General features: G+C 40.1%; 1 protein-coding gene across 1 annotated transcript; it reads left to right on the top strand.

Moving 5' to 3' along the window:
- The first annotated feature begins 3,888 nt into the window (after positions 1–3,888).
- Sult6b1 (sulfotransferase family 6B member 1) lies at positions 3,889–23,933 on the top strand. The gene is made up of 7 exons (XM_008822599.1): positions 3,889–4,087; positions 5,450–5,562; positions 10,107–10,196; positions 12,859–12,985; positions 15,506–15,600; positions 19,687–19,843; positions 23,800–23,933. Exons 1-7 carry the CDS (start codon positions 3,889–3,891, stop codon positions 23,928–23,930), a joined length of 912 nt encoding a protein of 303 aa, XP_008820821.1. The 3' UTR covers positions 23,931–23,933.
- The last annotated feature ends 1,372 nt before the right edge of the window (positions 23,934–25,305 follow it).

The following is a 25,305-nucleotide window of genomic DNA, read 5'->3' as shown; positions in this document are numbered from 1 at the left end:
GAGCAGCACTTTCTGATTAGGAACAAAATCATCAATGAGAAATAATTGTAAATAACTTTTTATATGGACAAGCTTAATGTCTGGGAAGTATAATTCCTTGAACTCTTAAAGAAATATACTGATGACTTTGCTCTTACTTTCCTTTTTCCTTTTGGGTGTTTAAGGACATACAGTTGGCCCAAATAAATCAATTTATTTTTATCCTTAAGATCATTTGAAGATCTGTTCCTCAGGGGTTACATGGGCTTGGTATAAGCTCCTGGCTCCTATCTTTTACCAGTTCCATCTATGTGAAGATAAGTCAAAGGTCCTGCTCGACCATGTCTGGCTTCACTTGGAAGCATGAATGATTTGGGTGTTTAAGGACATACAGTTGGCCCAAATAAATCAATTTATTTTTATCCTTAAGATCATTTGAAGATCTGTTCCTCAGGGGTTACATGGGCTTGGTATAAGCTCCTGGCTCCTATCTTTTACCAGTTCCATCTATGTGAAGATAAGTCAAAGGTCCTGCTCGACCATGTCTGGCTTCACTTGGAAGCATGAATGAAATGTTTCCTCTGAGTTGACCCTCCTCTTTGTAGACTGGACACTGGTTCAAGTCCATCTCGTGGGGTCTCCATGGCCTCCCTGAACAAGAGGACAGGTGACTCACCCCAGTTATAGGACAATTTTGAGAGATGTTCCATAGTGCACTGGAACTTAGTTGACCTTGGAGGGCAAAGGGGAAAATCTGTCCTTTAAGTCCCTCTGACCACATCAGTATAGGCCTTAAAGTATGGCTGTTAAATGTCCAATAAGGTTAGTTCCACCAGTCTGATACTTTTAATTACCATGTGTTATGTAGATAAATCTTGTGTAAAAAAACAAAAATTATCAGATAAACCTTGACTAGGCATATACTTTGCTCCTTAAACTAGTTAACTAAACTTTTTTTTAGATTATATGTATACTATTTGTGTCTCATCCTTTATATATAACAAACCTAAACAGACCTTCTTAGGCTTTCTCATTTTTTCTATTTTGGAAAATATCTCCATTCCCATACCTTTTAACATCTTACATTCTCATTTTCTTTTTTTAAACAATTATGAGACATAATGGCATAACAAATAAATTTTCCATCTGTTGTGAGACTTCTTTTCTTGGGTATGCTAAGCAATGCTTATTCCCTTTTAAGGTTCTAGTGTCAAGCCAATGTTTGATTAAAGTTTTACTGGGGAACCAATGAATTTATTGAAATTACTTACTGAGATAGCTGAGGGGTTGTTGAGGTGTATGTATAACCTGAGGGTATGCACACTGGAAAGCCTTTACCCAGGATAGGTCATGCCTTCTCTTCTTAGCCTTCCCCAGATTGTATACTTTAGCATATGTGTGTACATGTGTTAGTGTGTACATGTGTATGTCATGAAAGCAGAAAGGGGACCATGGGAGGAGAGAAAGAGATCTCAATGAAGGGAGGAGAGGACAAAAGAAGGTAATGGAATAAATGTGACACAGAAGCAGAAAATTGTTTGGAAGGAGGAAGGAGACCAGCAAGAAGTAGGGTAAGATGAATGGGGAGGAAGGTGTGAGGGGGGATGAATGAGAATATTCTGCACTGACATGTAAGTATGAAAATCTCATAAAACCCATCACTGTGTATGCTAACTTAGAAAACCAACTTTAGGGGTCTACATAAACAGCTTAGTACTTAATAGTGCTTGCTGCTCCTACAAAGGACCAGAGTTTGGTTCCTAATACCCATGTTGGATGGCTCACAACTACCTGTAACTCCAGCTCCAGGCAGATCTAAGCACCACTTCTGGTCTCCACAGGCAACCAGACTCATGCACAAACACACACATGCACATAATTTTCTTCAGGATCTCTTGATGAGGAGTTGGGACACAGGATGTCATACATAAGCCCAAGCCCTCAGTTCCTGCATGGCTCCTTCCTCCAGTTGGGCTCCTCAGATGAGACCTGTGCCCAGGCCAATACCTGCAGCTCAGCCATGAGCAGCAGCTGTACCATCTACAGTTGACTCCCCTGTCGCTGCATCCAGGCAGCCAGCCTTGATGCCGGTGGGCTGTGGGTTCTGTCATGGCACACACACAGGGTCACACTGGAGGCTTCAGTGGTAATGCCAAGCCCACAAAGCTTTCATTATTTACCAAGAGCTTCTGGGAGCCCAGCCAATGGAGTAGTGGTCTGATTATCCTTGCTTTTGTGAGATCATTTTTTTTCTTTGAGATCAGATGGAGTGGGCCCTTGAGTGTTTCAACCAGGAACTGAAACAGTGACAGATTTGCAAATAGATTCACCCAATCAATGAGTTCAAACTGAGAAATGGAAAATCTGCTCTGATGACCAAGTACAATAAAAATATAATTGATAGTGAAAGTGTAAAACTCTAGGTTAAACTGCTTGTTAGTAATAGCTCCATTGCTTCTGACTGGCCATGAAGAGTGTGTTCTGACAGTAGAGGAGATATTGAGATGTACAGTGTCTGGGACTGAGCAAGTGTTTGAATGGCCTCCTTAAACAAGCTCTGCAATGTTTTAATGTGAATTAAGTTGAATAAAGTGATTTTATTAGACAATCTTTTAAAACATGGGAAAGAGGTTAGAGAGATGGCTCAGTGGTTAAGAGCGCTTACTACTCCTGCAAAGGACCCAGGTTCCGTTCCCAGCACCCATATCAGGCAGCACATAACCACCTGTAACTCCAGCTCCAGGGGGATTCAGTACCTCTAGCCTCTACTCACACACAGACCTACACATATAAACATAATTAAGAATAATAAAATAAATCTTGTTTTAAAAAATGGGAAAGGGAATAGAAGATTGAAAAACAACCTCCTTTCTTAAGAATGTGATCTGGGGCTGGAGAGATGGCCCAGTGGTTAAGAGTACTGGCTGCTCTTGCAGAGGACCCTCGCTCAGTTCCCAGCATCCACATGGTGGCTAACAACCATCTGTGACTCCAATTCCAGGGTATCCAATGCCTTTTTCTGACCTCTGTGGGCATTGCACAACATGGGTGCACTTATATACATATAGTCAATACACCCATACACATAAAATAAAATTTATAAATTAAAGATTTTTAAAAAGAATGTGATCCAAAGGGTGGATACATCTTAGTCTACTTCCCACTAGCCCCAGGGCCACACCACACTGTGAGAGAGGCAGTGGTTACAGGCCCACCAACTGGAGAGAAAGAGTTGCGCTGAGAAGATTTCTGTAGAGAGCATCTCATTCCAGAGTCCTTGACCCGCAGAGCTGAGCTCAGAGGACTGGAGATGTCCCTGCACTGAGTTCTACCTCTCACAAAGTAGATCCCCTTTGTGAACCTTAGCTGTAAAGAAGAGATTTACAAATCTTTTCAGTCAGTTAATGACAGATCTGAGTCTGATGTCCAAGATTGCTCTTAAATCAGGGCCCTTACCATTTAACTACATTACATTGTGACCTCATTGTTTCCTTGTCACACTGTCCCATATGTTTGGAAAAGTGCCAACCAAAAGGAAACCAGAAGTCTCATTCTGAAAACTTTTCATAGGAAAATTGAATGCCTGGCTTCATTACATATCTATTTGTTAGATATTTAGTGTCCATTAATCTTCTAGTAGAAGATTTTATTCTTGCTTTCATTGGGTGGGATGCCTAAGCAGTAATGTAATCAACCCCTGGGGTAATATTCCCTGATCCCAAGCCTGTGTGCACCTGTGGTTTACTGTTTCTCAGAGGAAGATATGAAACAGGATGAAGGAGTGGATGAGAATTAATTTTTTTTTTTCATCGGTGAGGGAGGAACCCTTTATAATAGATCCTGAGGCTCCAATAAAAGCATTCACTGCACCTGGAAAACACAGAACAGATTCATCAGCAGGGAACCAGCATGGCTGATAAGTCCAAGTTTGTTGAGTACATTGATGATGCTTTAGAAAAATCAAAAGAAACGGCACTTTCTCACTTATTTTTCACATATCAGGGGATTCCTTACCCAGTTACCATGTGCACTTCAGAAACTTTTCAAGCCTTGGATGCCTTTGAAGCCAGAAGTGACGACATTGTGCTAGCATCTTATCCAAAGTGTGGTAAATAATGCCTTTTCCTATGAGTACATTTTTCGTAGTGTGTAGGTTGGGGAGGATGCAAGGCCACAGTGGGGAAAAGGTGATTTATCTCTGCATGGAACTAGCTGGAAATCATCAAAGAGGCGGGCCAAGATGGTCAAGTACACAGGTTGTTCAAGCACTGGAGGTTAAATACCCCAGTGTCTAAAGGAAGAGGCCTGTGTACAAAGGTCGTGGCAGATGATGGGTGGTGGGAGGAAGTGGATGGTGGGACTAGAAGGACGAAACATGATTTTTGACAGAGGACCGAAGCATACCATTTCTATCATTTATATAATGATTTTCCATGTAGTAGACTATTCTCAGTATCAAACATCCATCCTCCTTCTTCAGTGGAGGAGGAAACATTAAGAATTTAACTTATTCTATTTTATATCCTCACCTTTTTTGTTTTGTTATATTTTAATTTTGAGACAGATCCAGGCTGGCCTCAAACTCATGATCTGCTTTGGCCTTTGGCTAGGCTTACAGGTGTGGGCTAGTGTACCCTGTTGCACCATCTAACTATGTTTTTTTTCAACAGTTGTTTATTAAAGCCAATTTCACTTGACATTTTTCTTTCTCTTATTCAATGCTGAGTTTCTTTCAATTAATTTATTTGCTTATTTTATGTGTATGAGTGTTATGCCTGCATGTACATTAAGTGCACCTGTGTCATGCAGTGCCTGAGGAGGCCAGAAGAGGGCGCTGGATCCCTTAGAACTGGAGTTACAGATGGTTGTTAGCCACCATGTGGGTTCTGGAATTTGAACCCAGGTCCTCTACGAGAGTAGCCAGTGCTGAGCCATCTCTCCAGCCTCCCAATGCTGAGTTTTTAAAATTAAAAATTATATACTTTACAGTTAATTGAAGGTCAAATATAAGATAAACAGTCATTTCTACACCAGAGCATTGTTCTTCAAGGAACATGTTCTACATTTAAGGTAAAACATTGTGTTAAGTAGACATCTGAGCCTGACATGGTGGTGAACACCTGTAAGGTCAACATTCAGGAGGCTGAGGCAAGTGGTTAATGAATTAGAAGCCAGTCTGGGGTATATGGCAAGATCCTGCCTCAGAAAAAGGGAGGAAGGAAAGAAGGAAAGGAGGGAGGGAAGGAAAGGGAAGGGAGACATGTTTAGAATACATCAAACTTCATAAATGGATGCTCTTTTCTACAAAATTATTTTTTTCATACCCCAGGTTGTTTCAAACTTAAAAGAAGTAAGTGTACATATCAAGGAGTAGTTGATGATTTCAATTTTCATCACATATATGCTAAAATAAAAAGGTTTCGTCATCAAGACTCCTTAATGAGTTTCTATTTTGGGGGTTTTGTTATAGGTTCGAACTGGATTCTTCACATTGTCAGTGAATTAATATTTTCCATTTCTAAAAAGAAATATGAATGTCCTGAATTTCCAGTTCTTGAATGTGGTGACCCAGAAAAGTATCAGGTTAGTAGAAACAGCCTTTCAGCTTATAGCAAATCATGACAGGAAGATTACTTCCATTTTGTTGTCTTGAGTACTGAGTTCAGAAAGTATTAAAATAGCACAATAATGGTTGTAATGTATTGACTTCTTATCATATCCTTGGTCATTTTCAGGCGTTATCTCATTTTATCACAAAATAACCTTATCATCATTTCACAAAAGATGAAACGTTTAACCTTGCCCAAGGTCAAGGAGATAGGAAACTGGCAGAGACAAAATTTGAATCCAAGCTTTCTGATCTGAGTTCTTAAAGGATATAATATATAGCTGTCCTTACTCCTGGCAGTAACTTTTAAAACTTGGGGTAAAAGTAATTTGAGAAACCCCAGGAAATGGATTAAAGTCAAAAAAATTAAAACTTTTATCTCTGAGACACTGGCACCGACAGTATTTAGGCATGCTAGGCAGAATCCCCAATCTTTGCTAATGAGACATTTTTGATTTCCCTGTCTTAGTTAAGCCTGTTGTGTATGTGAGCAATGGGGAAGGACCAAGTAGTAGTTAAGAGGGTAACACTGAGGCTGGAAAAATGGCTCAGCAATGAAGAGAGAGCACTGTTCTTGCAGAGAACTAGAGTTCCATTCCCAGCATCCACATCAAATAGCTCACACCCACCTCTAACCCCAGCTCCTGGGTTCCAATTCCTTTTGGGCTCTGAGGGCACCTACACTCACATGCACAGACACAGACACATGATTAAAAATAAAATAAATATTTTTAGAAAGAAAGTAAAGTCACTGAAGAGTGTTCAGAGAATCAATGGAGCTTTCCACCTGCTATTGCTACTCAGTCCCAATACAACTGCCTGGGACTTGAGTGTACAGGAACTTCTGCTTCCTGCCCAAAGGACAATCTGCCTCAGGACCTTGTGCTTGGACAGAGTAGGAAGAAAGTGAACATCCTCTCTGCACCCCTAGACAATGAAAAAGGGAAGGGAGGCTGGATTCAGGGGGAACCACCATTTTCAGTAAAATTTTCAGAAGTGTTCACCACTAAGCCTCCCCAGAAAGCAGATAAAACTGTTGCTATATGAAAGTCACTGGATTGGGACTTGGGGAACAGCTTCTGGGAAGTAACCATACTTGACATGATTGACAACTACAAACTCCAAAGTTGGAATCTAGGTAGAAAAGAGAGCATTTCCATGGATTTGGAAAAAGTAGCAGCAAACCTTATTGTGAGTGAAGTAGATGTTTTAGAACTTGGGGCTGAAGAGGGGCAAATGCTAAATCCTGGTTCAGGGTGGCAACCAAGGTACCTCGGGAGACATCAGAGGGGTTAGCAGCTACATTAGGGCCTGGAGTCCCACACCTGGGCGGGGGTCATCTATCCTCCAGAACGTCTGGTGGAGGCTCAGGCAGGCTCAGGCTACAGGCCAGAAGAATGGACAGGAGCTTGAGGAAGGTTTTATTGAAGTAAAATGGAGCAGTGAACAGCCTCATCAGCCTTCACATAGCCTGGCTCCTAATGAGAACATGTATCATTGCTTTTAGAAATGATGCTCAGCTTCCCAACCTCTATTTCAAACCCCATTACATCATAGGCCATAACATTTCTTACTCTGCTTGTCTGTGTTCTTACCGCTCACCAATACAAACAGGTTTGTTTTATGATTGAAATAGAGTTTGGGCTGCTGAATAGTTAGTTCTCACATTATGTATAGAATTGTTTCTCCAGGAAACTGTATTTTAATTTCAAAAAAATGATCTCAAAAGTATACAACATAAACCTCTTCTGAGTGGGGGACCCCATAGAACATTGTTTACTGATGCTGGGAAGAGTTTTTATTGTCAAAACAAAATTTTCTGAGACAGGATGTCGTGTCATCCAAGCTGGTCTCAAACTCTCTATGTAGCCAAGACTGACCTTGAACTCCTGATTCTCCTGCCTCTACCTCCCAAACGCTGGGATTACAAGCATGTAGTACTATACCCAGTTTCTGATCAAGATTTTTGTCATGTCAGGACTTGACTCAGAAGTTAAGCATCCTTGGAACCCTCTCTTCCTCTCATGGAAAGCATTGTATTCCTAAACCGAGGATTTTTTTCTGATTCACCTACTTCTCTAATGTGACTGTAAAACAAAGTATTGCTCTGTCTTAAGATCTTTGCCTTCTCAATCATAGCTCTAATTATGAGAGGCAAAGTTGTACTTTTTGTTAAAGAAATTTCTAGCTTTAGTGAAGAGATCTAGATGGCTTTTCAGCTGAGGAAGTCTTTTAGAAGTATCTGAATTCACTTTAAAATATTCAGTAAAGTGAATGAAGTATAGGCTCCTAATGTAGCCAAGTCTGTGCCATTTGACACATGTGCAAACACCAGGAACTGACTCTAAACTGTGCCTTGTTCAGGGTCAGCAATCTGAGAAGATGGTGGATTAGTATCCTAAAGATGTCTTAAAGCTCATCTTTAGCCAGCAGATTACATAGGGAGAGGAAACAAAGTCAGTCACTTAAGGTTTAGCCTTGTTCCTCTGGTCTCTGAGATGTATGGTGTTGTTGCTTGTCCCTTCTCTGCAGTAGGAGGAGGGCTGGTTACCAAGGACACTGAGTCTTACAGTCTTCCTGAGCCTCTGTTTGGATGACATCCAGACTGAAGGTCAACTCAGAACAAATATTAGCAGAGTGTGTGTGTGTGTGTGTGTGTGTGTGTGTATAGATTCCTTCCTACATAATGAAGCACAAATGTGTTCTTATAATACAGACTATAAAGTTCCTCCATCACTAGCTTCAGAATTTCTGGAAAATTTTTTAACTCTGTATAATATTTTGGGTTTTGATATCCACAGTGTATCAGAAATGGTTTTTAAAATTTTTATGTGTACCATGAGTGTTCAGTGCCCACAGAAGCCAGGAGAGGGTGTTGGGTCCCCTGGAACTGGAGTTACAGATGGTTGTGAGCTGTCATGTGGGTGTTGGGAACTAAAACCAGGTTATCTGCAAGAGCAGCCAGTGCTCAGTCATCTCTCAAGCTCGTGAAATGTATTAATTTTTTTAATTCAGGTATTTTAGAGGCATTTGTATTTCAATTATAATTGCATTGTGATTATGCAATGTGCCTTTTATTTTTAAATGTAAATCATTAACGTGAAAAGGTAAGTTTCACATAATAGTAATTCAGTTTACAAGAATCATTCCTACAACATGTATACTTCCTTAAAGAAGACCTACTTGCAATCAGTCTTCATACTGTTTACAGTTTGGCTACATTATACATTTCTATGAATAAAATATTGTACATTTATCTAGTTTTGAGACTGTTAACTTCGTGTTCTTCTTGGCTCTTGAGTCCTTCTAGTAACTGTCATTCTGCATGTGCCATTGTGTGATTTGGGGCCATGTGGTGTAATACAAACAGTACATTATCACTTAAGCTGAAAATTACCACCTACTTGATGTTGCACAAAGCATTTAAAGCTCTAAGCCTAATCTTAATCTCTAAAATGAAGGTTCTAATATCTACCTGAAAAGATTGTCATGAATGAATGTAAAAGTATTTCAAACACTAAAAATTGCTCAAACTTTATCACCATGAATCACCACCTGGACCCATATCATTGATTAAATTCTTCCCTTTTAAAAAAAAAGTCTTGGTTTTGCCCTCTTGTTTGAGTTGAACTCTCTACTAAAGCTTTACAGAGTTGTCTATAAATGTGTAAATATCGTTTAATCACTTAATGAGTTCCAGAGTAGCTTGATCTCCACAAATCTGGACCTGAACATAGTGAAAGCTTGTCCTCTGCAGAGCAATGTCAAAGGGTTGATTATAAATGAAAACCCTTGATTATGTGGCCTAGAACTCATTATGTAGCCCTGGCTGCCTTGAATTTGTGATCGTCTTGCCTCAATTTCCTAGTGCTGGGATTATAGGTGTACACCCCCACACCTGGCCATAAAACTTTATTTTTTTTTAATTATCAGTAGAAATAAATAACAGAAAAAGTCCATTAGTCTATATTTCTCATACTAACAAGAACTTCATAAAATATTTTTCAGATATTTATGTGACTGGGGACTTCAGATTCTGTCAGATTATTTGATCGTATGGTAATTTAGTTAGCTAAAAATAGATCTGGGGGCTAGATTGATGTCTCAGTGGGTAAGAAAACACCACATAAACATAAGGACCTGAGTTCAGATCCCAGGACCCATGTAAAAAGCCTGGTGTACCTAGAACCCACTGCTGTGGGGCTTGGAGACAGGAAGGTGGCTAGGGCTTGCTGGCTGTCAACCTAGCTCCATGTTTAGTAAGAGACTTTCTCAAAGGAGTAAGATAGTGGCAGAGAAGAACTCCAGTGTCTTCCTCTAGTCTCTGCAACTATGTGTACAGGCACACGCACACTCACATACTCTCACAAGCATATACACACACATACACACACATATATGTACTCACACATACTGTCACATACACACACACACATACACATGCTCTGTTCTACACACATGGACCCTTTCACACACATAGTCTCTCTCATTCATTTACCTTATTGTGTATATTTTTAAGAGAATGAAACAGTTTCCATCACCACGGATTTTGACAACTCACCTCCATTATGACAAATTACCTCAGTCCATCCTCAAGAACAAAGTCAAGGTGAGTGTTCCTTCCCAGATATAAATTATTTTGAAATTTTTATGTAGAAACTGGAATTTTTTCAATTTCTCTGTTTTTTTGGTTGTTATTTTTTTAATTTTGCTTTTTGGTAGTGTTGAGATCAATCCCAGGCCTCACACATTTGAGGCAAGAACTCTACAACTGAGCTCCATTCCTACTCCCATATTTATCGGCTTTTGATGAAATGAGTTTTCTTCTCATTGTGGAATTGCAGAGTGAAATGTGAAATTTAGCATTTCTTTTGCTGTTTCTTTCTTCAGATGAATTTGCTGTGGTTGTACTCAACTCAAACACATTTCAATTAGTATATAAAATACATACAGAATAAAATGTGTTGTTTTTTGTAACTGGTTTTACAATTGATGGATTTCAGAATCCCACAGAATCAAAAGTATAAGATGAAAAAAAAATCTCTTTGGTTCTTCCTAGTGAGCACTGTTTGCCTGAAATCTGTTATTTTTTAATTCCACATATAATAATCTTTGTTATTGAAAATACTCTATTGAATATATTCAAATATTGAATTATTGTTGCTTTGATTACTCATATACTATTTGTTTAAAAATCGTATACCATGAAGCCACATGGTGGTACACGCCTTTAATCCCAGCACTTGAGAGGCAGAGGCAAGTGGATCTCTGTGAGATCAAGGCCAGGCTGGTCTACATATTGAGTTCCAGGCCAGCTGGGGCTACAGGGAGACTCTGTGTCAAAAACCAAAAAAGAAAAGCACTCAAGAGGCTGAGGCAGGAGGTTGTAACTTTGAGAGTAGCCTACGCTACAGAGTAAGACTGTCTCAAATTTTTAAAAATTTTGTTCATTAATATTGGTTGTATTTCTTATATTGTTGTGTTTCTTATACTTACTAGTTTTATAACCTAAAATTTTAAATTAATATTTAAAGTTAGCATACAAAGTAATAGGTTCAATGGTACCATTTTCATGCATATATGTGCTTACACTTTGTTCTCATTCTCCCACTCTACCCCTACTCCTGCTGTCCCTTCTGTTCTCATGTCACATGTATTATTGTTGCTAAGAAATCTTTTCCCTCATTTCCCACTCTCCTTTGATACATGACATTATAAGGTGGTTCTAGAAATGCCTTGGAAGGAATTAGAATCTGGTAAGGGAAAACCAGGAGCCACCAGGGTTGTTTAAGGAGTTTAGTACATGTCCTTTCCCTGTAAGTGCGGTTTCTGATGAGATTCCTAGAAAACTGCAGTTTGCAGCTGGGGAAGGAGAAAGGCCTTAAGCAGTTGTTAATTGTACTGTAATTCTTGCTTCTCCACTGGCGAGAAGTTTCAACTGGATTCCTGGGTGAGGGACTCCCTCTTTCTTGTCACATCCCCATAATTTCCCCTTTCTATCCTGCCTCATATACCAAGGAATGGTACTATTTTTTTTATTTGGTTGGTTGGTTGATTTTTTTTTTTTTTGTCCTTGTTTATTGTTTTGAGACAGAGTTTCACGTAGCCCAGGCTGGCCTCAAATTTCCTATGTAGCTGAGGTTAACCTTGCACTCCAGATCTTCCTGCTTCTGTTTACCAAGTTCTGGGATTACGGGCACCTCCAAGCCTGAGTATTTTAAGTTTTTGAGGAACATCTGACTTCTATAGTGGCTATACTAGGCTACAGCCTCACCCGCAGGGCGTGTGGGTTCCCTTTCCCAGTCTCGCAGGCTTTTGTTGCCATTTGTTCCCTTGATAATAGCAATTCTTACTGGGATGAACTGGAATCTCAGAAAGTTTTAATTTGTATTTCTCTGATGTCTAAGAACATTAGACACTTTTTCAAATATTTCTACATGACTCTATTAAAGGTTTCTTTGTCCCACATCTGTTCTTAGGGCCACTATCAGCCTTGACTCGTCCTCAGAGGACCTGTGCTGCCCCCTGCTGGTCGCAACTTCCTTCCTTTATGGCCTCAGATCTATTTGGTCAAGAAACTCTGGCCGGTATAAGTTTGTCTCCTTTTCTGAAAGAGCCACGACTTCTGCTTGTTTCTGCATGGCTTGTTTCTGTATGGCCTCAGAACGTCACTTGCATGTTCAGTAGTGTCGAGCTCAGCCTTCAGTTTGAAACAGAAAGTCAGAACGCCTGAATTCACACGGAGCAGCCACGCTGTCTGCCACAGCTCCTCGGTCCTCTTGGGTTTCAGTTCGCTCTTTGCAGTACTTGTTTCAATCCAGCGCAGAGCAGTTTTCCTGCAAAAGAGCACTTTGCTCATTGGACTGGAGACAAGGCGTGGGAATCCAGAGGTTTGGCTTCCTCTGCGCCACATACCTCCTCTAAAGCTTATTACCCTCAAGATAATTTTAATTTTTATTTTACTTGGGAGTTTTACCTTTCAAATCATAGTCTGTGGCTCTGCTAGTGAACGTCCTCTGTTTTGTTCTTAAATGTCTTCTCTCAGGCCTTTTTACAGTCGAAGTCCTGTGTTAGTCAAAGTCCTCTGCCATGTCAATCTCTTTTCCCTTCTTCCCCGTTCCCCAGACTTCATCTGTGATTTACCTGATGTTACTCTTGGGTGTGTATTAACACAATTATACAAGTGGATGCAATGACACTGGTCACCCCTTTCACGATTCCAAAAGCAAAAACATAGATCTAAGTAAATTAACTTCATTTCTGCTCTCTAGATCTTGGTGCTGTTTCGCAACCCTAAGGATACGGCAGTGTCTTTTTTTCATTTTCACAACGACGTTCCCGACATTCCAAGCTATGCCTCTTGGGATGAATTCTTCAGGCAATTCATAAAGGGACAAGGTACAGCTATTAAAAGAATTCTTACTTCAACAGATGAGCACATAAATAGGAAAATGCAGATGTTTCTCAGGGCAAAGACATAATAAAGATTTAGGAAGATCCTGGAACCAAAAGGCTGCACTCAAATGAAGTTTTAAAGCAGTACTACCTCTGTGCATCAAACAATGCATTACTGGACAATTCATTTGTTGACTATGAATCTTGAGTGTTCATAGAACAGATGTGAGACAAAGAAACCCTTAATAGAGTCATGTAGAAAAGTACTTCCAGTTAGCTTTCCTTAAGCACTGTATTATAGTGTCAAGAAACAAAAAAACATAAAAGGTAAAAAGAAAAAAAAACAAAACAATGAACTCGTGCAACTACACCTGAAACATTGGTTTGCCAGAATGTAAATACACTTTTGTCAAGCCGTGTGAATGTTTTACCTCTAGTTAGTCACAACTACTATTTTTTTAACTTTATTTTTTGCTCTCTAACAATTTCACACATGGATATAGTGAATGTTAGTTCTTTTCACCCCCTATTACCTGCCCAGTTTCTGTTTCTTACCTTCTTCAACATTTCCATTAATAAAACATCTGAGTAAGTTGTGAAAACGATCCTAAGAATTCCCCTTCATACTTTCATGTATCTCTGTGAGAGAGAGAGAGAGAGAGAGAGAGAGAGAGAGAGAGAGAGAATAACCCACTGAATTTAAATGGGATTACTTGCATGAATATGGGTGGGAGGTTATTTACTGGAACACAGGCAACTTATCAGTGACTACTCCACTGAAGAAAGTGACCTCCGTTCCCCTGGCAACTGTGAACTGTCAGTAGCCCCTCAGGGAAGCATGGGGTCTCCTAAGCCCTTCCCCCTTCCATGACAAAATGATAAGTACTATTTTCTAAGTGTCTGCTTATGCTTTAGATACTAAACTAGGTGAGGTATATGAATGCTTTCCCTCGAGACTCAACCAACCAGAGTAAAGCCCTATTGCATAGCTGAGGTAACTAACAAAAATGTTCTATCAATTGCTAATTGACCCACTGGTTTAAATGGCAGTGTGTCTGTACCCATGAATATAGTGGTCAGAGGAGAAGCAACATCAGTGAGTCTGTGTTCACGAATATAGTGGCCAGAGGAGAAGCGACTGTCAGTTCTAAGAGGACCACTTTTCTAAAAAAAAAATATATATATATATATATCATTAGATTTAAGATGGACACCACGCTTTGCTACATGCACATAGTGATTATTCCAGTCAAGAACATTTACATATCCATGATGTCACATAGCTACCTGTTTGTGTGTGGAAAGACCACCACACATATTTGCCATTCTCTTAGCAACCTTTCAGTCTGCACTACATAACTGTAATCCTCATGCTGCATATTATACCTATAGACTTATTCACAACTCAGTAACGCAAAACTCCGTCAATGCTGTATCCTCTGACTTACATCTACCCATTTCCTTCCTTCCTCGCCCCGAAAGACATCATTCCGCTTTCTGTATACATTCAACTTTTCAAAAGACTCCACATGTAGGTAAGACTGTGTGGGGGCTTCTTGTTTTGTTTTGTTGTCTGCCTTCTTCCAGTTAACATGACGCCCTCTGGGTTTATTAATGTCACAAATGTCAGCATGTCTATTTTAATATCCCATGGTAATCTATACACCACAATTTGGAAAGGACACTTTAAAAGGTGATTGACACAGAAAATGCCACAATATCCCACAAGTGTGGGCATTACAAACAGAATTATTTCCCTGGAAAAGATTAAATATTGGGATTGAGTCACAGAGCAGCAAGAAAAACCTATAGGCCATGTTTGTGAAGCACCACTAAACATGCCTTGATTTGTCCAGAAACATTTCATAAAGACTGAGGGGAGGCAATCTGAAAGGTCACTCTATTCATAATACAAGGGAACATTCACTGATGAGAATTTTGTTATCCATTGGACAGTCTACTTATCTTTTCCCTCCATGCATTCATTCTGTCTGCTTAATTAGTTGATTGGCAATAAGATGTGGCAGTGTTCATTTGGGCAAAATTGTTGCCTTACAAAGTTCTCAAATTAAGGTTAGAGAGAGAGCTGAACATACTATGGATGCAATGTGACCAGCTGTCTCAAGTTCCTGCCGCTGTGACCTTCCCACAAAGGTGGACTGTGACCTTGAGCTGAGCTGAAATAATCCATCCCTCCTTAGTTGCTTTGTCAGAGTATTTTATCAAAGCAATGGGAAAGAAGCTCAGACACACACTCTCTTTCTGAATTACCTTATACCCCATTTTCATGAATGTCTTGTAGCTCTGATCAAGTCACTTTCACAACTTGCTCAGATGTGTTATTCATGGAAAGTGCTCAAGAAGGTAAGAAATGGATGGGAACTGGACAATGGGCAGGTTTATGCCACCTTTGGGAGCAGACATTTGTAAGAAGCCTATCTTTTTTAGCATATACCTTATGTGTGGTTTCTATTTGCCTTTGTTATGTAAAATTACAAAGCCTTTTTCTCTTGTGTTTTCTAGTTTCTTGGGGAAGCTATTTTGATTTTGCAGTTAATTGGAACAAACATATTGATGATGAAAATGTTAAGTTCATATTATACGAAGACCTAAAAGAGGTGAGACTATGACTATTGATATTCAAGGACAAGATTTATTATAAATTGTAACATATAGCAAACACAATGTCTCATTGTGTGAACAAATAGTATATTTAAGTTTTTAAAATTCTAATATTCTAATATAATGTAATATAGTACTAGAAAAAAGCCCAATCATACACAAATGCTTGGGTTGTTTAACAAAAATAAAATAATGCTTAACAACTTCATAGTAACTGCTTTCTTTTTCCTTTATGATAGACAGTGCATGTTAGTAATGGAAAAACCAAAGTGGATCTCAGTTGATTTAATTGAACATGTATTTGTTTGTAAATTGATTTTTTTTTCCAGCTAGTATTCTTTTTAAAAGATTGTTCATTCACTTAACAAACATGGAGTAAGTGATTGCTCAGCACTGCTTTAGGCCTGAGGAATACATCCACGAATAAACTGGACAAAACTTACTGCCCTGGAGAAACTTCTCTTCCAGCCGGGGAAGACGGAAAGAATGATAAGTAATAAACACAATAAAGATTGAAATGTGTATGATATATGAGAAAAAGAAACAGTATAGCTGGTGAAGGAAAACTGGAAGAGTGAGGGATGGGAATGCTGGAGAGATCCTAGGATGTAAAGTGGTTTCAGAGTTCTCATTAAGGTGTTGTGACTGAGCAGAGAACAGAACAAAATGAGTGTGTGAGCCACATAAGTATGTGCAGGGAGAGCGTTCCAAACCCAGGAAATTGATAGAGAGGAGGTCCTGAGTCGAGGAGCCTGAGGTACAATTAAGGTGTACCAAGGAGGCAGATTTTGCTAGACCAGTAGGAGAGAAGTAGGTCATCAGTCAATGAGGGCCACGTCAAGGCTGTGGGATGGAGTATAAGGAACAGCAGAGCCCTCAAGTGTCTTGGGCCTTCACTCAGAGGACATGAGAAGGTGTGATAGCATTGGGCAGAGGAGCAATAGGAGCTAAAGTGTTCTCAGCAGGCTCATTCTGCTGAGAGAATGGATGGGAGCAAGGAGCATGCAGGGAGACAGACTTCCCTTTTCCAGGCCACAGAAGACAGTAACTCAGTCCAGGAAGGAGCAGTACAGGCGGTGAGAAGGGATTGAATTCTGGAAGGGCCAATCAGATGTGCTTGTGGATAGAGAGGAAGGTGGTGGGAGAAAGACAAGTCAGAAAGACTCCAGTGGCATTGGCCTGGCCTACTGGGATGGCTGAGCTGCCGTCAGCTAAGGACATGACATTAGGTGAAGCTGGACTGTGGGAGATATGAGGGATTTGGATATGTTAAGATGACTGTTAGACATCCTAGTGACAAGGTCAAGGAGACAGCTGAGAATAATGTAGTGAATGCACAGAGAGACAATTAGGGTTTGTAGGTAATATTGGGGAATCACTGACACACAGGTGCATTTAAAGCCATGACATGAGAACACACATCTAGGGATGCAAACAGAAAAGATGACTAAGGGCTGGGTCCTGGAGCTTTTCCACATAAAGAATTTGGAGGAAAAGCAGAGGAATCAACAAAGGGGACTGAGAAGCAGTGGCTGGTGAGGTAGGAGGGCAGTCAGTCCTAGATCCCCATGGAAGAAAGTACATTAAAGAAAATGAGTTTGCCAATGCTACCTGACTTGAGTTCCCAGTTTCTTGTGACTTTCTTACCAAAGACAAGCCTACCCTTTCTGTCTATAGGATGCATTTATGTAGTGGTCATGAGAATATTCTGGGTTGGTCTTTCTATTCTCTAGATTAGAATGTTTCTGAGCCTCATGCTCCATAGAAAAGCAGCTTGCTGCAAATGTTAAAAATTCTTTCTTGGGGATTGGTGGAGGCTGCATATGCAAATAGCTTTAGGAACTGCTGTGGTTTAGAGCCAGCTCCTTCAGAGACTCTGAGAAGAGGCTACAGAAATAAAATCTAATACGACTTGTGGCATAACATACCTGTAATTCTACCACTTAGGAGTTCGAAGTAGGAGGATCCTTAATTCAAGGATGCCTACACAGTGAGTCCCTGTTTCCAAAAGAGGTGTGGCCCAAATTCTCTCTGGGTCTCTCTGGGTTTATGTGTATTTATTAACTTACGAAGGAATGAGTACCCAGTGCCTAGCCCAGCACCGTGCCTCAGAGCCCGCCTTATCAGACTGTGCCACGCCCATAATTCTGCCAGCGATTGCCCCAGGTCCATTAGAAGTCAGTCCATTCTGTCTTTCAGCTGTTGCACATGGCTGTTTCCATGGCTCACGTGCTTCCCCACGGCTGGAGGCTTCCCCACAGCTCGGGGCTTCTCTGGCTTGGCTCAACGCTTCCGTTCCAAGATGGCTCCCAGCTTCCCTTCCTAGTTCCTGCTCCTTGTCAGGCCACGCCCATTGGAGGAACCAGCCAATCGGGAGACAAGAGGTCACTGTTTAATCTAAAGGATTCTAAGTTTATTTGACTTCAACCTGTAGCTGTGTTATATAAAATACAGATTGAGAACTACCTTAGCATCTGCACTAGTCAGACATAGTGTTGAATGGCTCACGATTTACACGCCAGTTAGACAAGGAAAATTTCAAGATTCCCTCACATACCATTCTAAAAATTAGAATTTCTTAGTGAATTAAGCATTAGCTGTAATAAGGATTCCAAAAAAAGAGAAAATTCTAATGAGCACCTGCCAATATATTGATTTCCTCAGCTGATCTAGGCTGATGCTTTTTAGTATAATGAATATTATCACAGATCAAATTCTAACATTCTAATTAATGTTATTATTATTACTCTCTGCATATGTATATGTGTATAATGTGCACGCATGTATTTATTCATGTTCATATGTGTGTGGGTACATGTGTGCACAGGTACATGTGGAGGCCAGAAGTTGACATTGGGTGTCTTCCTTGGTTACTCTCCACTTCAGTTTTTGAGGTAGAGCTTGTGCTCACCAGTTCTGGTGGGTCTAGCTAGCCACCTACCCCCTCCCCCTGCATTTCTGGGGATCCTGTCTCTCTGCCTCCCAAATACTGAGAATATAGGCACCCACTATGACTGCTTGGTTTTTATGGCGATTCAGGGGACCCAAGCTCTGGTACTCATGCTTCTGCAACAAACACTATCCACTGAGTCAACTCCTCGCCCTGTACTAATTAATGTTATTATTATTTATACCCCAAATAGCATTGTGTTGTCCATTAGAAGTCATAGATTGAAGCAACAAAGCACAATCAATATAGAGTACCTTATAGGTTTTTCTTCTCAAAGAATTACATAAAAGTACCAAAGTAAGTCTAAAGAGAGATAAGCAGATGAACTCATGAGTTAGGCTTAATAAATTCATTCTGGCTGAGCACAGTGGTGTAGGTCTGTAATCCCAGCACTTGGGAGGTGGGAAGATCAAGAATTTGAAGCCAGCCATCCTGAGTTACATGACGCCTGTTCTCAAAAAATTATATAGATAGATGGGTAGATAGATGTCAGATAGAGAGATGGTAGGTAGGTAGGTAGATAGATAGATAGATAGAAGATAGATAGATAGATAGATGATTGATAGATGATAGATAGATGATAGAGATAGACGATAGATTGAGAGATAGATGATTGATAGATGATAGATAGATAGATAGATAGATAGATAGATAGATAGATAGGCAGAGCTGGAGAGATGGCTCAGCAGTTAAAAGCATTGGCCACTCTTGAAGATGACCTGGGTTCAATTCCTAGTATCCACATGACTACCAACTGGCCATAGCTCCAGTTACAGGGGATCCACTGCCCTCTTGTAGACTCCACAGGCATTGCATACATGGGTATACTTAAATGCAGGAAAAATGCTCATACATATAAAATAAAATTAAAAATTTAAGCACATAATTAATTAAACACATGTTCTCTGATTTAAGAGCATATTTTTGCTCCAGAGCAGCACATAAAAAATGGTTTATCCTGGGCCGGGTGTAGTGGCACATGCCTTTAATCCCAACACTCGGGAGGCAGAGGCAGGCAGATCTCTGTGAGTTCGAGGCCGCCTAGTCTCCACAGTGAATCCAGGCCAGGTGGGGCTACACTCAGACCCTGTCTCAAAAAGACCCTCCCCGCAAAAAAACTTTTTGTTTTCAGAATCTGGCTGTTGGAATAAAACAGATGGCCGAGTTCTTTGGATTCTCTTTAATGGATGAACAGATTCAAACCATCTCAGCCCAGAGCACCTTCCAAGCAATGCGAGAGAAGTCTGAGGAAACACATGGTGCTATTGGCCCCTTCCTGTTCCGCAAAGGTAAACTTGTTTGGGTTTCTGGGATGTTGTGTCATCTTGGAAATGACTTTGCACATAGCAGGCAACCCAAATAACTTTTTCTTAAGTGAAACAGGGTCTTGATTATTCTCTCCCTCAATAAGAAGCCTACACGTAGGCAGCCAGAGCTGTAACTGGCAGCTACCCACTGCCCTTATTGTCCTAAGTTCCCTCTGCTCTTCTACTTGCCCCTGGTAATGACAAGATAGCAGCTTAAGCTCCACCATTGCATTCAAGTCCAGGAAGAAATAAGGGAACAGCAAGAGGAAGAATGCTTTATGCTGCGGAATCAGCCCCTCATAGAGCTTTCTGGAAGCCCCATTCAGTAGTTTCTTTCATTCATTGACCACCTTTCTCCTTACTGCAGTGGTTGGATATATGATTTTCTTTTCAAGCAAGGTACATTATTACTCAAGTAAACCAGAATTTTGTTAATATGGAAAAATGAGAAAATGGATTTTAGGTAATTAGGTGTCTAACAAATTATTTTACTTCATTAAAGTAGCCTAAATTCTGCCAATCATAGTGATGAACATCTTTAATCCCCACATTCCAGAGACAGAGGCAGGTGGAACTCTGTGAGCCTGAGACTAGCCTGGTCTACATAGCAAGTTCCATGCAAGCTGGGACTACAGGAAGACCTCTCTGTCTCAAAAAACAAAACCAAACAAGAAGTATTCTAAGTTATTATCAAAGCATATAATTATTTGGCTTAGGAAGTTCCACTTTTATTTTTATTACACATATAATGAAAGCATAACAATTTCACATTTTAAAATTAAATTTAGTGTGTGTGTGTCTGTGTGTGTCTGTGTCTGTGTGTGTACATGCGTATACAACTGCATGTGTGTGGATGTCAGATTACAACTTTTATGGAGTCAGTTTTTTTCTTTCACCATTTGGGACCTACGGATCAAATTCAGATCTCTGACTTGGGTAGATAAAGTACTTTATCCACTAAGTCATCTTGAAGGCCCTAGAACAAGCTTTAAAGGCAGCACAGGGAACAACAAGGTTGATCACAACTAGAATGGGCACTGACCATGCACTGAGCTTGGAACTGGGACTTAAGATTCTAACACAAGGCTACAAAAGGCTAATTTTCCAGTGGAGGAAAAGAGCCAAAGCCCCAGGATCATGCTTTTCAGTCATCATATTTCTGATAAAACGTCAAATCAGGATTTGAGCAGAGTCTACTTTCTTCCACTTTTTCAGTTAACCCATTTAAAAAACTCCAGTGTGAGTGGAAGCTGAACCTGGCTTCAGCCAGATTTCCTGAATAACCCTAATTTAAAAAAATGTTATTTATTATTTTTATTTTATGTGTATGAGTGTATTGCTTGCATGTACGTGAGTGCACCCATGTCACGCGATGTCGTGGAGGTCAGTAGAGGGCTTCAGATTCTCCTGGAACTGGAGTTAAGGATGGTTCGTGGCTGCCATGTAGGTGCTGGGAATCGAACCCAGGTCCTCTGCAAGAACAGTCAGTGCTCTTAGCCGCTGAGCCACCTCTCCAGCTCCCATAACCCTGATTTTTATGCCTTATTTATTACCTTTAAGAAGGAGAAAATCAGACTGGAGAGATGATTCAGCAGTTAAGAGCACTGGCCACACTCCCAGAGGACCCAGGTTTGATTCCTAGTACCCACATGGTGGCTAACAACTGTCCTTAACTCCAGTTCCAGGGGATCCAATGCCCTCATCTAGCCTCCATGGGCATTGCATGACACAGGTGCACTTACATATATGCAGGCAAAACACTAATACACTCATATACCTATGAACTTACAGTTTCAACTAAAAATAAATAAATCCAAGAAAAGAGAAAAATCAAACTTTTGTATATATTGTTCATCAAGGACTATTCAGAACAGACAAATTCCCAAAATCAATAAAGTTTCTAGAAAATTTCTAATGTTCTTTGTAAAAAATCCAGAGGCTAGAAAAACTTAGAAAAGTATGAAAATACAATCCAAACCATTTACAAACGGCATCAGAATTTTAAATTTTTCCCATTTGTAGAAGAGGGGGCAGAAAGATTGTAGGAGCCAGAGGTGGTGGGTGACCACAAGGAAGCAGAGTTTTAGTTGGTCAGTTAATCATGAACTCACAGCAATGGTGACTTCATGCACAAACCTCATTTAAGCTCAGCCCAGATGAAATTCAGCATAGACATGGGGGAGTGGGTAAGAAACCCTAACCCTACCTATGAAGCTATTGGCAACCAATGGCTGCTGGGAAAGGCAGAAACAGTCTCTTTCGATGTCACTCTTGGTAGGCTAACCAGGTTCCAATGAATGGACATACACTGAAGGACATATGGGAACACAAATTAGACTCTATAGGCTAATATATATATTAGAGTACATTAAATTGGGAGGGGCTGTAAGGAAGGTGAAGAGAGTGAAGGGGATCTAAATACCATTAAGTTACAGTGTACAGAAAGTGCAAAAATTTAAAAATAAAACTTTTCTCCCACCGAGTCAGGTTTTACTTTTGCACGTGTTTCCTCTCAGCCTTACTTTGTTTTATATGGTTGATGGCATTTAGGAATAGATTTTGTGTCTTGTTTCATTTCCTTAGTGCATCATAACTACTTCTTCAGGTCATTAAACCTTCCTTATCAGCATACCTTTTGATGGCTATGCAACTCAGAACCTACAGTTTCAACTAAAAACATCCAAAGATTTCACAGTAGTAACTTTTATAAAGCATTTTTATTTATCGTGTGTGTGTGTGTGTGTGTGTGTGTGTGTGTGTGAAGGTTAAGGACAAATTAAAGGAGTCGATTCTCTCCTTCTACTCTGTGGGTCTCAGGGGTTGAACTCAGGTCTTCAGGCTTGGTAGCAGACATTTTTGCCTGCTGAGCCATCTTGATGATCCAAGTATGTATGAGTATATTGCCTGCATGTGTGTGACTGCACCCGTGTTGTGCAACGCCGCAGAGGTCAGAAGAGGGCTTCGGATTCCACTGGAACTGGAGTTAAGGATGATTTGTAGCCGCTATGTGGGTGCTCCAGCCCCAGGGAAAATTATTTTTTTTTTAAAAATTTGAAACAGAGTTTTACTATGTAGCACAAGCTGCCCTTGAACTTACTATGTGGCTCAGGCTGACTCAAATGCTTGATTGCCTTGCCTCAGCCTCCTCACTGCCAGGATTATAGGTGCTTAACACAACAATAGCAAATGTATTAATTTAATTTTTTTTAATTTATGAGACTGGAGAGATGGCTCAGTGATTAAGAGTACTGACTTGCAGAGGACCCAAATTCGATTCCCAGCACCCACATGGCAGCTAACAACCATCCATAACTCCAGTTCTAGGGGATCCAACACCTTCTTCTGACCACTGCAGGCATTGCATGACACGGGTACACTTACACACATGCAGGCAATACACTCATACACATAAAAATAAAATAATAAAATATTTTTAAAGTATTTGAAAACTTCAGAAAAGGAAGAAAATTATGCTGAAAAGTTGTGGTAGTGCATGCCTTTAATCCCAGTACTTGGGAGGCAGAAGCAGGCAGATCTCTATGAGATTGCGGCCAGCCTGCTCTACATAGCAAGTTCCAGGCCAACTGGGGATACAGGGAGAGCCTGTCTCAAAAATCAAAACACCAACAACAAAAAGTGGGATTTTAGATCCCCATGTTAGGAGAAAGATAGGGACAGGAGACCACTGAGATGGAGTCTTCCTTCCTCCTCATGTGTAAGGAATGTATGTCGCCTGCCAAGCACCAACGGAAAGCCGGAGTGGGTAGTGTTTGTCTTGTAAGAAAACTGTGTTACTTTTAAGACTATGTTGTTTATATGCGCATTTTTACATTTCAAAGTGAAGTATTATACCAACAAAGGTAAAAACTGGGTATGGTGGATGGTAAAACTAAGAAATAGTCTAACATTGTCTGAGTCTTGTTCTTTGTATGTTGTAGGTGAAGTTGGTGACTGGAAAACTTTGTTCAGTGAAACTCAGAATCAGGAAATGGATGGAAAATTCAAAGAGTGCTTAGCAGGCACTTCCCTTGGAGAAAAGCTGAAGTATGAATCATATTGCCTGCCTTGATTCTGACCAAGTCGTCTGACCTATGTGTCATCTTAATAGTAACTAGTTTCCTATAATTAGATAATCATTCAATCAAATAGTCAAATAATGATAATCAAGTAAGATGGAAATCTGAATAGTACAGACTTAATGATGGTAACATATGAACTTTTCAGCACAGATCAAAGTTTGTCTTCTCTTTGAAGGAATGGAGCACTATCGCTAATGTGTCATACCCGGATTTTTGCTTCTTTCATGCTCCAAATTCACATGATTATAAACAGAAACTATGGAGACATCCTAGATCTGTGCTGCAACCTAGACAAATGGGCTTCCAAATGCTTACATTTGTAGACCTTTCTCATAATAACTCTTTTCTCACTATGGATCAAAGTCCTTGAAGTTATTTCGGACATACTGGTAGGAAAAATTTAACCCCGGCTCTGTACTCACTTAAGGTTTGATTCAAGAAAAATGCACTCCTTACCCACTCCGTGCGTGCTGTTCCAGTAGGCCTGTAGGGGTTCTTCTAACTTTATAGTTCTACCTTATGCAACCGTAAGTCAAAGTTAAAGTTTACATTTTTCTACCATACAGACTTTTCTAACACGGGCTCACAACTAGTCACTTGGAACTAACAAGAGAACGTAGAGAACATTCTAGGAGGAATTTCCTGTCTGACGCTTCTCAACCATCCCAGCACTCAGGAGGCAGAGGCAGGAGGATCACCACAAATTCGAAGTCGACCTAGTCTAAACAAGTTCTAGGTCAGCTAGGGCTACATGGTGAGACTCTGTTTCCAAGAAACAAACAAACAACAGGAAAAAGACTGCTGGAAAGCAGTAAACCAATGAATTTTCCTGGACTTTACTAAGAGATGGGACTAGTTTACATTCTTGCTACAGTAACATATGGGTTAGAGCCCTCAGAACAGTCAGACCTTAGTAATGGAGCTTAATTAGCCCTGACAAATTAGTCTTAAATCTTCCATAACAAGGATTGAAAGTAAGCCTTAAAAGATTTGACATGAGCTGGGTGTGGTGGCACACACCTTTACTCCCAGCACTTGGGAGGCAGAGGCAGGTGGATCTTTGTGAGTTTGAAGCCAGCCTGGTCTACATAGTGAGTTCTAGGACAGCTGGGGCTACAAGGAGACCCTGTCTCAAAAAGACAAAAAAAAAAAAAAAAAAAAAAAAAAAAAAAAAAGATTTGACATGAACTAAAGGAACAGACAAGCAAGTAGTTCCAGAAAAATTTGACATTTTCAAAAGAAAATTAAAAAAGCAAAGACTTCAAAACTATGTCTTCCATCCAACTATGATTTTTCAGCTATACAAAGAAGAAAACATGACATAACTAAGAGTAAACACAATTAATAGAAGCAAAAAAATAAACA

This window comes from Nannospalax galili, unplaced genomic scaffold (genome assembly GCF_000622305.1).
Source record: "Nannospalax galili isolate Female #2095 unplaced genomic scaffold, S.galili_v1.0 scaffold88, whole genome shotgun sequence".
Taxonomy (NCBI): Eukaryota; Metazoa; Chordata; class Mammalia; order Rodentia; family Spalacidae; genus Nannospalax; species Nannospalax galili.
The sequence above is the reverse complement of the archived record's forward strand: the minus strand, read 5'-3'. Positions and strand labels throughout refer to the sequence as shown.